The 14,427-nt window shown below is 35.3% G+C and overlaps 1 protein-coding gene across 3 annotated transcripts in view; it reads right to left on the minus strand.

The window, feature by feature from the left end:
- hmgcll1 (3-hydroxymethyl-3-methylglutaryl-CoA lyase like 1) overlaps nucleotides 1-9,228 on the minus strand; it is a 15,397-nt gene extending 6,169 nt beyond the window's left edge. Inside the window, exons 1-8 of one of the 3 annotated variants that reach the window (XM_016668450.1) lie at nucleotides 8,942-9,228; nucleotides 7,569-7,646; nucleotides 7,178-7,285; nucleotides 6,769-6,864; nucleotides 6,483-6,631; nucleotides 6,061-6,124; nucleotides 5,646-5,834; nucleotides 2,004-3,330 (exon numbers count right to left, since the gene is read on the minus strand). In XM_016668450.1, the coding sequence (XP_016523936.1) occupies nucleotides 3,181-3,330; nucleotides 5,646-5,834; nucleotides 6,061-6,124; nucleotides 6,483-6,631; nucleotides 6,769-6,864; nucleotides 7,178-7,285; nucleotides 7,569-7,646; nucleotides 8,942-9,037 (930 nt within the window). In that variant the 5' untranslated portion in view covers nucleotides 9,038-9,228 and the 3' untranslated portion in view covers nucleotides 2,004-3,180. Of the gene's footprint in view, nucleotides 1-2,003; nucleotides 3,331-5,645; nucleotides 5,835-6,060; nucleotides 6,125-6,482; nucleotides 6,632-6,768; nucleotides 6,865-7,177; nucleotides 7,286-7,568; nucleotides 7,647-8,941 lie in introns of those variants that run through there. The other 2 variants (XM_016668449.1, XM_007546154.2) reach the window with 2 other exon arrangements.
- Between the last annotated feature and the right edge of the window lie 5,199 nt (nucleotides 9,229-14,427).

Genomic DNA, 14,427 nt, shown 5'->3' on the forward strand with positions numbered 1-14,427 from the left:
CTGTTTGAATATGTTGAATTCAATGCAACGCTAAAATTCACTGAAGTAATTAAATGTATTGTATTAAAATTTTATGTGACAGACTAACATTAAGAAATGCATAACTGAAAATTGTAGTATAATATATTGCAAAATCCTTGGCTTGAGTAGACTCTGATGTAATCCTTTCTTAGCGCTGGCTTCGTGTTTGAAGCTGTGATCCTCTGAAGGTAAATAACTTATCAAACCTCAAGTATTTGCTGCATCAAAAATATATTCTTCTAGGATTTTTCTTTTTATTTAGCTAATTCCATCCTCCTCTTAACTCTGAGCAGCTTTACTGTTTCTACTAAAAAAAAAAGCATCCCTGCAGCATGACGCTGCTACCACCGTGTTTCACCGTGGATAAATTGTGAGCAGGGTGATAAATAGTATCCACATATGCACACTTACATTTCAGTAAAGCAACGATCATTTTGGTTTCATTTGACCATATGACCTTCTTCCACTTGTTTCCTATGTGAGCTTAGGGTAAACTACAAATGGCTTCTGCTAAGCCGTCAAATCACCACCATTACACATAGGCTAGATCTGTACTGCTCATGCTAATAACTAATAGTCAGATTGTTCCACTTGAGCTTCTCCAGAGCTACCACAAACCTTCCCTGCTTTATGTTCTCCTTGTAGGTTTAAAACTGTGGCATATTTTTTAGACTGATCTATGCGAGATAAAAGTCTAACCCAGGTTAAAAATAGTTCAATCACCTTTTGCAACTTTTGAGAACTTGCTGTTTTATTTAGTATGTTATGACAGATGTTTTCGTAAACCTACTAGCATAGAGCTTTGATATAGGTATCTTAGAACCAAGTTTAATTGTCGTTATAGTTTTTTTTGTAGTAGTTCTTTGTGCGCTCTTGTATTTTTAAAAATAACATTTTGCGTTAATGTGCTATTTGTGTTGTGTTGTTTGTTTTTTAGGACTGTGGTTTGCTTTTTGCTAAATCTGGTGTATTTGCGAGAATGTTAATGTCATTAAAATTCACCGTCCAGTTCAAATAAAATCTAGTTTGTTCAATTCAATTTATTTTCCTGCACTTGTCTAGTAAGTTTCTTGCTCTTGATGATGTTGTTTGTTCAATAATGCTCTCTTAAATGGCTCTCAGGAGAATTAAAAGGATTTGGTTGTATTCTGTTTTATTTGGGGTTTTCATGTTAAAGGCCCATGATAGAAATATGCACCCACTTTTCTTTTTCTTTTCATAAAACACAAAAGGACACATTTGTTTTAAGCAACTCACTCACTTTGTGAGTTAAAATCCAAATAAAATGTGCTGAGGATGTGGTCATGACAAGTGCATATAATATATGTGATATATGTCCTTCCACTATTTAAATGTAAATGTCCAGACAAAAATGAATAGTACAGTTATAACTGTTCTGCCTAAAAATGTTGCCTATCATATCTCAAGTTCTTTATTATTGGAAAAATAAAAATATTCCGAGCACATGGACACATATAACAACAGACACAAGTATTTTGTTTTTCATGCAAATGTTCCAAGTCACCATGAGTTTACTATTATTTTCACACCAAAAGACACCAAAGCCAAAACTTCTGGTTTCAGTCAGTCTGTGGATGTTTTCCACATGTCCGTGGGACTATCATGAGAATATTAAAGTTGTTTTCCAGCTTCTGTGTCAGAGCCAGATGTCGGAGGATCCTACAGTGAGACTAAATTAACACAGTGGTCCTCTCAGTGGCATTCGGGTCACATGGTGCTTCTACCCCGTGGAGCACGACCAGGCAACTTAAATTAAAAAGGACCTTTACAGCTATTTTGGAACAATGAGGCTAATTGGGTGCTTTTCTTGCAGACAAGAACCTGCTTCTTTCAGGGTTTGTCTGAGCCAGCAGTAATTGCTGTTTGTGTTGGCAAAGGGAGAGAAGGAGGTGTATGTTACCCGTGCACCAGGTTTCCAGACCTTGGTAAAAGCCAGAGGAGGATACTTTTCAAGGCAGATCTTTTTTTTTTTTTTTTTTTTGTAAAATAAACACAGAGTTGTAATCTTCCATGTCAATCGTCCTGCTCTAAGCTGCCACCACTATAAGGTCACAAGCCTTAAGCATGAATGTTGCCCCTCAACAGCATCTTCTGTACCGCTAATCATGCAGGAACTGGTGGTCAGTCCTTAAGCTTTCCAACGCTCAGTTAGGTTTGCAGTGCCCAGAAACCAGATGTGTGCTTAGCACAAAAAAATAATATTCACCAAGCTGTGGTTGTGTGGAAAACAATGCATTCCTGGATAAAGACAATGTGCCTTTTCAAACTACAATGATTTGGGGTAAGCATGTTGGCATTCTGAACTGCGAGTGGATGAGGCTTTCGGAGGGACATAATCACAATTTAGTATGAAAACTGCGTCAAAGGAAAAGCTGTGTGTATTTAAAACGGGATATGAAGCTGAGATACATAAACAAAGGAGCTAAAACTAAACTGACACATGTTCTACAGTGAAACACAAACCTCCTTGTTCCAAAAATGTAAAAAAAAAAAAAAAAAAAAAAAAACTAGCAAGAAGAAAGCAAACCAAAGAGCATTGGAAGACGAAAAAGGTAACGTGCCAAAGAAGCCCACAGGATATCGCTTTACTTCACAACTTCTTTATGTATTAAAATTAAGGAAATGTAAGGAAGTTCTGTTTCCATGCAAGCCATTTCATGCATTGGTAGGTTTACTGTATCCAGAACAAACAATGTCCTCAATCCAAATGTAGAATGTGTTAAGTAAAACTCTGGATCTTTCAAAAATTTCAAAGAATTATGCAATTGAAAAATGTCGAAAATATGTTAATTTTATTATTTTGAACCTCAATGTAGAGCCTATTAAAAAATCTGTAAAAGAGAGAGAACTAATTCAAAATGAAAATGATACCATCTCAGTGCAACTTTCTCGCCTTAATAAACAGTTTGGGAAAAACTGAAAATGTATACATTTGGTATTTGCATGCTTAAAACATTGTAATTTTGGCTTAAAACATAACCTTAGCGCATTCAATCACACCCCTGTACGTACTGATCACACCCTGCCCCTTGCTGTGTGCTAGGCTGCCTCTCTTTCTCCAAATGCCGTTATCATTGACACTGATAATGGAGGATAAACAGTTTTCTTGTAAAGGTATACGTTGTTTTTACTCCGTCATCAGAGTTGCAGCAAACCAACGATCTGGAGCAGCACAAACTGACAGAGATGTCCATTTCTGCACATATGTAGCAGGACCGCAGGGAGGAGACAAAAGAGTTTTATCTTTTCACTGATTCTCTGTCTCATATTGTCAGGACTTGTGTACATCTACAGAACATGACAAAAAACAAAAGAAAGAATTAGGCTGAAATAAACCGGCTTTCATAAATAAATATTATGACTTTACAAAAAGTTTTAATCATTTAAATTTAACCTTATGAGTAAAAAGGTAAACTACACAGATCCCAGAACTGGATTCAAAGATGATGTGATTAGGAAAAATTAAGTAGTAAAGTTGAGCAGTTTATAAAAATCGTTTAGAATTTGTGATTATTTTTTGTGAACCATAGAAAATTATAATAAGATTTTAGATGGGATTTCAATAAAAAAATAAAATTAAATAAAATTTAAAAGAAAACTTTTAAAGTGCTCTGCTGTCAGGTAGCAACAACTGACATTCTGACCCTGATGATCTGATTATTGCCTCTTATAATGCAAAATGTTGTAAATGTGCAAGACATCTTGAAGAAATAAGACCAACAACAAGTTCCTCTGATGCTACCTGACCGCCAGCCGTCCCGTAAAGAGAACATAGGCTACTGTAAATCCCAGACGCAGTAGTGCACACTATACCAAAATTGCAGGAACGGATATGAAAATTTCCATGCCAAGCCTGTGAAATCTAACCACATACATTGTCATTGTGTGACCTGCCCCAGTAGGTTTCAGACAAAGCTACCCCCGACCTCCTGAAAAAAAAAAAAAAAAAAAAAAAAGTTACAAAGACCAAGGAATGTCTTTATCAGGAACAAAAGAGGTGACTCAGGGCTGACAGCACTGGGGGAATTCATTTCTCTCTCGGTTGGTGGTGCGGAGTTCTGGCACACAGTAATGAAAAACTATGATAAAATCTTTCATTTCCTTCTTGTTTATGGGTGAGCAAACGGTAAGCTAAATATCCCCGTCTGCTATTATTTTCTCTGCGTATGCCGCAGCTGTGATGAATCATACCGAGTGCGATCCGCAAAAAGAATTTCACTGACTCGCAATGCTCTTTCACTCCACTGTTAAAGATAACAACTTTAGTAATGCTTGCTTTTTTAAAACTGACAATATCGAGCTTTTTCAGCAGCCTAAAGCTTGCAACTTTAGACTGCAAAATCAGTTGTAAATGTGACCGTATAGTCCAGCATTTATGCATTCTATTATGCAGTTAAAATGTACATTTTCTTCTGCATAATCAAGAAAAGAAGGTGGTTTGAAAACCTTTGAGTGTGAGTCTGCAGCACTGTTCACCACATTCCCAGCACGAAGCAAATAAAAGGATCATTTTCCAGCAGCTTTAAGTACAGCATTGTCAGAGAGTTCAACAGCCAAGCGACAGACGAGTTAGGAGCCCCCCAGGGCCCTTCCATCCACCTCACTCCCAGTTGCTTTGTCCAACAGACACCGAATAGGTGAGCCTTTGTCCTGACCCCTTCACATCTGTTGACCCACCCAGCCCCCAATGAGCTTCCTCATGTGCAGTGACAATGTGCTCCAGAGAACTGATACAGCCATATCTCATTTACCTCTGTTTTATGTCTGGATGTATGTCAGGTTTGCACTTGCTGCAGGCAAAGTGGTGAAAAACACCCCAAATGATGCCCTTTCCACTTATTACAGTTATGCTTTTGTGAGTTATTATCACTGTCATTTGCTCTCTGTTGTACGGGTTATTTTCAAGATATGGAGCACGGCAAATATTTTATTTTGTTTAAATTACTGCATTTTTTTCACCAGATTGTGAATAATGTTGGTTTCTGCAGAAACAGATCATATATGTTAAGCTCTTCTTGTCTGTTGACTGTTTCGCTGTTCCAGTAGGACTGTGGATTTCACATTTCTTTGTTTTTGTTTTGCATTTTCAAGGGGAAAAAAGGAAAACAGCTAATGATATTTTATCTGAAAAGAAACAAGTGAATGTTGTCTCTAGTTTAGATAATCAAACTTAAATAAAATGTCAAACAAGTTAGATTGGGAACAGTTTAGCTCACCACATACTCATCACGACCTTAGACGTTGCTTCTGATCTCTACATTGTTGGCAGTTAGAAGAAAGTATTATTCATTCATACTAGCTTATGCAGTCATAAGATCAAGATCCACATTAAACATTTAAGCTTTCTGGATCAAATATATTCATAGATACTTAAAGGCAGATATTATAATCAATTCTTAGACATCCTGGATGTCTAAGAATATCTAACCAAAAATACCTCCATGTTTGCTACAGAAGTACAGCAAATGGTACAACAAAAGTTGATGTGTAAAAGTAATAATTATAAGAAGTAAAATAGTGCTTTTGAGATAGTAAAAGCAGGGAACTATGATGTCTGATCTATGGCATGATCTGTGGTCCATCCCATAGATCAGGAGACCTACCTGAAGAGCAGTAAGGATGTTAGGAAGTGCTTGACCATAAGTGTCATGGCAGTGAACGGCAAGAGCACTGATGGGGACGTCATTCATCACCGTCTGCAGCATCTTGAACATGGAGCCAGGCGTACCAACACCAATAGTATCTCCCAAGGAAATCTCATAACAGCCCATTTCATACAACTTTTTTGCTACCTAAACGATAGTAAAAATGTGGTTAATATTGTCACAAGGAGGCGATTGCACCGAAAAGCATCAATTAAACAGACTGCCAACTTTATGTCTTCAATATATGAACAAGAAACAAACAAAAAAAAAAAACATACTGGTAAGTCAGTAATAAGTAATTGAAATCAGTGGTGGTTAATCTGCAAAGTAATTTCATAAGGAGGGTTTGCTATAAGTGTAAATTCATTTTTACCTCAGCAACTTGCGAGGGTTCGATGTGTCCCTCATGGGGACACCCAAGGGCACAAGAAACGTACCTGAAATAGAAAAGAGTATATTTATCCAAGCTTAACTGTCAAAAACCTAAACAACCTCTAAAACACCAGCATTTTTTTTTACATGAAAAACCTCAAAAGCTGTTGCTTATTTGATTCCAGAGACTCAGTGGTGTCTTTACTGGGAAAGACTTACAGTCCATTTGGACTTGCGGTTTAGGCACAGTTTAAAATAATCTGGTTAACATCTGGAACTGTGCTATCTGGTTTGCTTTTCTTCTTTATGGAAACTTTTTTTATCCTTCATAGTAGATCTGTTATTTGGTATAACATTATAGGGGTAGTGAGATGTGTAATTCATCTTTTGTTGAATGTGACATTAAACATTTAGAATACAAACCCACGAACAGGGATTTGTCGATCCTTGGCAGCACTAATGACCTCCTCAAACCGCAGCATGCTTTCAGAAATAGAACAGTTGATATTTCTTCTACTGAAGGTTTCAGAAGCCGACCCGAAAACAGCCACTTCCGTGGCACCCGCTGCAACCTTTAAACATCAAAGAATGTTATTTTCAAAATTATTTTTGAGTCCTATCTTAGCATGAAGCCAACATTCAAGAGTGACTAAATTCTGTTTTTAATTATGTCACAAATCACCACACTGAAAAGACTCTAAAAGCTTACTGCATCCTGAAAACCTTGGATGTTTGGAGTCAAAACAGGATATTGAACATGAGGCACTCTCTGAATTCCTTTGACCACATCTGTGTGGTCTGCCATCTAAATGTGTGCGGAAAAAGATGTAAAGAAGTACAATAAGACTTTATAGCATGTTCTGTGACACAAATGTATCACCATGAAGAGAATAAGTTTCATGTGAGATTTTGAAGAGCATTTTTTTTCTTTTCTTTTTAAGTAAATACATGAAGTGCAATATATGGCATGGAATGCTAAAACAAACAGACCACAAACTATAAAACCCGGCAATGGATCAAACCACAGGAGCACATTTCCATCAATACATATACAGCAAGAAATAGTCCCTAATAAATCAGTCAGCGCTCTGCTGTTGTGCACGAAAAAGAGCTATTACCTGCGGTACCCACTTTGAAGAGACAAAGCTGGTGGCCTCTATCACACACAGACCTGTTGTTGAGAGCATGTCTATCAGCTGGATTTTCACCCTTGTTGGAACAATTTCCTGGGGAACAATGAAACAGGTCACCGGAGTTTTATCCTAAAACAATGTTTTCATGAGAGTCACACAAATGGTATTTGCATTTAATTTGAAAAAACCCTAACCTTGCTGACGGCAGTAATGTAATGTAAATGTAAAAATAGTAAAAACTCCACTGTAGGTAACTCAGACATTTTAAATTGTTTATCTGTAATGAAAGACAAAAATATTTTTCAGGGGTGAGGGATAATAGCAAAAGGTATCCATACAAATGATTGAGGTTTGTGAGTGACACATCAAAGTATACCTTTTCATTTTGAAGTCCATCTCTTGGCCCAACTTCAACAATTTTCACAAACGCTGGATAGTCATGTTTGATAATGATCTGCAGAAAAATCAGAACAGAAATTTGACTACAGCAGAATATTACTCAGCATAATAATGAAAGCTTGTAAAATTATCCACAGTGTTGCGAAGGAATGCCCCAGGGCATGCTATTCTGAACATAAATTACTTAATATCTCAAAGCCACATGAAATCTGAGAGACTGTACATAAGTCTGTCATCTCATTATAAAGGAAACTCAGAATGTATGTCATCAAGGCAAAGCTAAAGAAAAGACTCAGGGTAACTCCACTCAAACCACAACAAATGTTCTCCTATTTAATACAAGGAGTGTTTTTTTTTTCAGTAAACTTTCAAAACAACATTTTGAAAACATGAGTAATTTTGTTGGTTTGCTAATGTATTTGATTGGTTTTATCCAAGACAATGGAAATAAACAAAACAGACCAAAATGTATGCAAAAATCTGTAAATTTGTTGAAAGTTGCTAAAATGGTAAAAAATAAAAATAAAATAGTGAATAGTGAAACAAATAAAAACAATTGTTAGGATGTTGCATTAACAGATTTTGGGTGGAAAACAATTGATTTTACATGATATCCCCCTTTAGCAAAATGAAACATGGCAATGCATTTATTTTCTTCATTTCTGTTCATTGACATTTGTCTTGAGATAAAAACAGCAGAGATGAAAAAAAATCCAAAAATTTCACTGATTGCTGTATTAAACTTAACTAGTTCCATGTGATTAGATTTGTAAATGTTAAATAAATCCAATTTGTTTCATTTAAACAGACTGGGTTACTCATCCACCAGATGTTGTTTATGAACTGCCCCCAAAGTTGGAACTCAGATCAGGGAATGACTACTATAATAAAGCACTTAATTTGTTTAACTTTGCTTATTTGCAAAGTAGCCATATTGAATTTGAACTCAGAAATTTCCTGGGGAAATCTGTTTTCCGAGTCACATTTCAAGTTCAAGTTGCAGTCTATTTCAATTGTTCAAATGTAAAACAAGGAAATCTTGATTTCTGAGGTCATATTAAATGCACTAAGAAAATGTTGAGATAGAATCATTTATACATGTATGATAATAATACTAACCAGTACACAAAAACAGTCAGAATGACACCAATTCAAGCTTTTACTAAACATGAAATTACTGCCATAAATCAAGAAAAGCAGAAACAGTTCAATTAATTGCTGCTACCATGTTGCCAGCTTTAGCAGAGTGGCTGTTGAGAGGCCTTTCAGAAATGAGGAAGTTATGTCACAGAACATGTGCAGCAGATAAAAAAAAAACAACAAAAAAAAAACAGGAAATATTATGCCCACCTTTTCTTCCTGCAGCCAGCTTCTAAACCAAGGGTATTCCTCGATGATTTGCCTATAGCTCAGGCAGTGCTTCACTGTAGTGGGTACGTTACCCATCAGGCTGATTGCTGCTCAACTCCTCAGGAAAAAATAAAAAATAAAAAATGTATCAGAAAGTTGCTGTGATAATCTGCACACTAATTCAGGCCTGAATGGTGGACGACCATGCTGCATAGGAAGATGACATTAGAGGAAGGCTGCAGACTGGGTGGAGAGTGATTCAGCAGTTGTCATGGCAACCACATCTCTGACAGGAAGAGTTGGTGCAATGGAGGGAGGGTGGCTGTCATAACGGAGAAACGGTGTGGGGAAAAAATGAGCCAAGAACCAAATAAAGAAAAGAGAAAGAAGAAAAAAAGAGTCAAGGAATGAGAAAGGAAAATGAGAGGAGAAATTGCGTGCAGGAAATACCGAAACTACTAGAAATTTAAGAAATATGTTTTGTAAAATAATAAAAAAATATTCTGCCAAACTAAAAATAAAATAATAACAGAGAAAACTGCTGTCAAGAAATTCACAACGTTTGAGCTTCAAAGCATTCAATAGGAGTTGACTTATTCACACTTGATATGTGTTTATGTTGAGTTAACGAGAGGAGAGACGTTCTTCTCCCTTTTTCAGCCGGGAGATGAAGGATGCAGGGAAACAGCCTACTTACATTGATCTCTTGTGTCCTAAATAATTGGAGGCTTTCATTGTCAGACCTGCCACTGCTGCCAATATCAACTGCATGGTGTAATGAAAGCTCTTGATAAGGCAGGTCAAGGTATAACAGAACACTCGTCTTTCTGAACCCAGATGTTAACAATAGAGAGGCTTAATGAAGCCCTCGCCTTCAACCATCTCTTCTCGGTACTAGGGAGGCAGGAAAATCATGGGATCAGCTTTAAAAACGAGGGGCTTGGAAATTCAATGTAAAGAGATATCAGTTGCCCTAAATGTTAAAACACTTTTCTGACTTTTTCTGTCTGTCATGCATTCAAACTCTTTTAAGAAACAGAATAAAAGTGCAGCAACTTGAAGGGGATTTCGATCTGAAAAGGCTATTTGTCTTTAATCAGGCTAAACGTTAGATTTTTATTTTCAGTGTAATGTCTATCTGAGCAAAACTTGAACTGGAGACCAATAAAATGCTACTTTGCAGATTCATTTGAAATTATATGTGTTTAATCATTTTACCATAACAATCCCTGTTTATACTACCATTTTAAATATTCATTGAATGTGTTGTTTAAGACAAACACTTACTTTGATATTTTTATTATTTGTGTTTTCTGTTGTTTGGGTTTGACATAATGTTGTTGTTTTTTTAAATTAACAATAATCAGAACTGACTTATTAAGTCATTACTTTAATTACATGATGCCTAATGATATGTGGATCATCTTCTGACCTCACTGATGTCACTTGATTTCTCTTCTTGTTGTTATACTTGTCTTAGTGTCATAAATTGGATTTTGCTTATCATGTTCAGGTAAGAAAGTTGTTTGTATTTCAAGACTTATTTCTTTTCACAGTGGTTTAATACCATGTAGCATAGTGGTATTTTCCTATATTTATATTGTTTTGTGTTTTCTTTTTCTTGTGATGTATTTTTACAGTAAGGTGCTTTGGTCACCTTTGTTGGTTGTCATCAGTTTTTGTTTTTTTAGTACATGACGCCTTAATGTTTATTTTATTTAAATTAATTGCAATGAGCTCTTTTCTTACAAATGAAGTCACTCCAAGCTAATATTATTTGAACTGAATTTAGTTAACTGGAATAGAATTAAACAAATAAAGCAAATCCACTTTATTCATGAATAGAACAGAATTTAATCTAATCCATTGAACTAATTTGAATGGAATCGAAGAAAACTAAATTGAATTGTTTAAATACAATTCAGATGAAATGAATAAAACCTGGAAATACAATCAAACAGAAATAAATTCAAATTAAATAATTTAATATATCAAGTGGTTTACTAAAATTAAACAGCCCATAACAAACTTTTACATATATGTACAGTCCAGTGGCAACTGAAGGCAATTCATTTTTAGTAATGTTATGCAATAAAGTATTACATAGATTATTTTACATTTAAAAAGAAAGTTTAAAAATTATCACAAAAAGTAGTAACAGAGAGCATCAAAAAAGTGCAACTGTTCAAAAATGTGTTTTGTACGGAAACTCAGAATATGTTTTGTCATTGGGAAAATATTTGGACTCCTCAAGTCACTTTTTTTTGTGAATAACGTCTTCATTCAATCGTCTAAGCAGAATTTGACATTTTTTCTTTCAGTAAAACTTAGTAATGGTGATTTACGAAGACAGAAACCAGCTGCAGAAGGTCACATTTAAGTGTTGGCCTTCAGGGCTGCTTCTCCTCTCAGAAACAAATCTACTGCAGGTGAATACTCTTATTTATCTTTGCATGTGGATTAAATTTGTTTGACAATTTGTCATTTTACAGCAGTTAATCTGACATCTAAGAAGCTATGAGGATATTTAAAACTAAACTTGGCATAATTTGTTTCCTTCATTGTACTGTAAACAGTACAACATTTAAAGTAGAAAGAAAAGAAAAGATCTTTCACTATTTGTGTGGGATTAAATCAAATTTCACCTAAATTGATTTAATCCCACATTTGAAAGAAAATGTTCATTCATCTATCCATTTCCTGCAACCGCTTAGTCCAGCAGGAAAGCAGGAAGAAAGAGAATGTAAAAATAAAATTAAAAAAGCAATTAAAAAAAAAGTTGTCTATGCTCAAATGAAACTCTCTGGCTATAAAAAAAAAGACACATATGTGAGAAATTACTTTATGGAGTCCAGATTTTATCAAGGCATGAAAGTAGTTTTAAGTTCTGATGTTTACTGAAAATGTAGAGGGAACCATATTAAATCAATTTTCATCTCCCATCCGTTTTCAATTTCTACATCGTATATTTAACCAAATTGTTCAGCATGTGAGTCCTGGTCCTGATGTGAATTGCCTGTCATTATCACCCTAAAAGTAGTTCTCTGGATAAATGAAAGGATTTGCTGTAACCAGTTAGTGGTGAAGTCCAACAGAAACAATTCCCTTAAACTATTTGTAATTAGAAAAAAGAAAAAAAGAAAAAGAAAAATGTATTCAGACCAGAATGAATGTATATAAGCTCATTTTCAGTTTTCCTCCATTAGGTTTGAATCATCATAATCAAATATGCTCCAGATGAAAAAACAAAACAAACAATGAACACACAGAAATTCACTAGATAAAACATAAAGGCTGTAAACAAGTAGAAGACTATCATACGGCTGTTCAGGAAGAGATCTCTGAGTCAACTTTCCACAGCTCCCCTTGGAGACAGCATGTGCAGTAAAGATTATCATGGTGGTAATCGCAGCACAGAGTATCCCAGGCACTCACTGAGGCTTTAGCTCTTTGTCCACATGAGAGTAGATGTGAGTCTTGCATCACTTTCTCCCACTTTGCAAATGCAGTTTGAAATAATGCATCACGTCATATAATTACATTTATATTCTCTTGATATGTGTTTACTAACAAGCACTTAAATTACCTGAATGTAAACAAATTAATAAACAATTACATTTGTTATATAACTTTTCCATCTCTTTGTCCGTCTGTCCGTCTATTGATCCATCATTTAAACACACAGTTAAGCCCAAAATTCCCTGGTATACTGTGATTTTTAAATATTATATTATATTATATCTCAAAATATATTAAAAGCATATAAACATAGTATTAGTCTTGATCTTTATTTACATACACTTTATTGAAAAGTTATTCTCAGTCAGTTATTTCCAGATAACTTTCTGTCAGTAATTCCATAATAAACATTTAAACTTTTTGATTTAATGGTGGCACTTTTGGAAATCCATATTATCAAGAATCCATGAATCAAATGCTTGTTTAAAGTTGAAGAGCTGGCAAGGCTTAATGATGTGCTTGTTTTGCTTTGATTATCGAGGACTGTGTCCAGATATGCCCTGATTTTAATAATACAGCTCATTTTAGAAGTATAATAAAAAGACCTCAGCCATTAAATCAATTAGCTTGACTACAATAAGACATGTTTTTGGCCACATGAGTTATTTAATATCCTGGTTGTCTGCTTTGGTTTGAGTTTTACCTTTAAAGCCTCTTATTTAGTTTTATGTGTTCTTTGATATAAATTGTTCTGCAGTTTGGCAACAACAGGAACTGACTAACCTGCATATAAAGAAGAGGTGATGCGTAGCATATGATTTTAGAAGCTTTTATTGCTTGGAGAAAACTACAAAAAAATAAATAAAATAAAAATTTTAAGACCTAAATCCGCTACAGGATTTCAAGGAAAATATGTTTCACAAAAGATGGCATGCAGTGGAGAGAAACTGGGAAAACAACAACTGTGAATCCATTTTATAGGGCTTGCAAAATAGTGAAATATAATGTTTTTTATCGAATTGGCCGAGGGGGTGTAAGCATTAACCCATGCATTTCAATGTAATTTTAACGCCAAATGAAAAGAAAGCAGCTTTTAAAGACAACGACTGTTTCAATCCACAGGTGCCAGGACTAATGTTAATGGGAAGTGACAGCTTCGTTCATAAATACTCCATTGTAGCTCAGAGAGCTCTGAACTCTTCCCCTCTGCACACATATGAATAACAAGCAAGTATAACAACGTTTCTGCGCCACCCTCTGTGAGGACACATTCCTCGCTGTCCTGCTGCAGCCTTGTCATACCAAACAACATGTAAAAATGTGACCCATATGGTCTCCCTTTGGAGAAGCACTGATTGAGCTGTATGGAAGTCATAGCCCACCCACAGAAGGCGAATAAGGAGAACCATATGTGGTGAGATGAATTAGGTAAACTGCACAACATTTTTATTAGATACAATTTCACTTGCCATGTGAATGGACTGGAAGGTGACACTTTGAAAACAAACCTAGAAATATATCCCAGGTTAACACAGGAAAAGTCAATGCATTTACTAAATGAAATTAACAATAATTTGTAGTTTTGTGTCTAAAAATATCATTTAAATTAGCACCATCTCTGTCTTTTACGTTGCCGAGACAAAGGACTGATGGCAGATTAGCCAAAAATCAATAATGAACTCTGATAAGATAGTTTACAGTCCATGTTTATTTGCATGTAGTTTAGCTCTCCTCTTAGGACCTGAAAGAGTAAGATAACTCCCACTGCAAATGTTAGCTTTCTGAAAATTGGATTACAAAAGAAAAGTCTACAAATAATTGAAAAACTTTCTAAACAAGGCAAAGAATGTTTCCAATGGAAAAAGGAAGATAATAAGAACAGCATAAAACTGTCCGAGGCTATATTTTCTATATTATTGTGTGCTTTCAAAGACTTCAGCTCCTCTGATTTTTATTTTTCTTGAATTTACTTCAATAACAGTTGGTAAGGCATTGCTGTGTTCTAGTGTCTAACAGAGAGGAAACAG

The sequence above is a fragment of the Poecilia formosa genome, unplaced genomic scaffold (assembly GCF_000485575.1).
Source record: "Poecilia formosa unplaced genomic scaffold, Poecilia_formosa-5.1.2 Scaffold15, whole genome shotgun sequence".
In the NCBI taxonomy this organism is placed as follows: Eukaryota; Metazoa; Chordata; class Actinopteri; order Cyprinodontiformes; family Poeciliidae; genus Poecilia; species Poecilia formosa.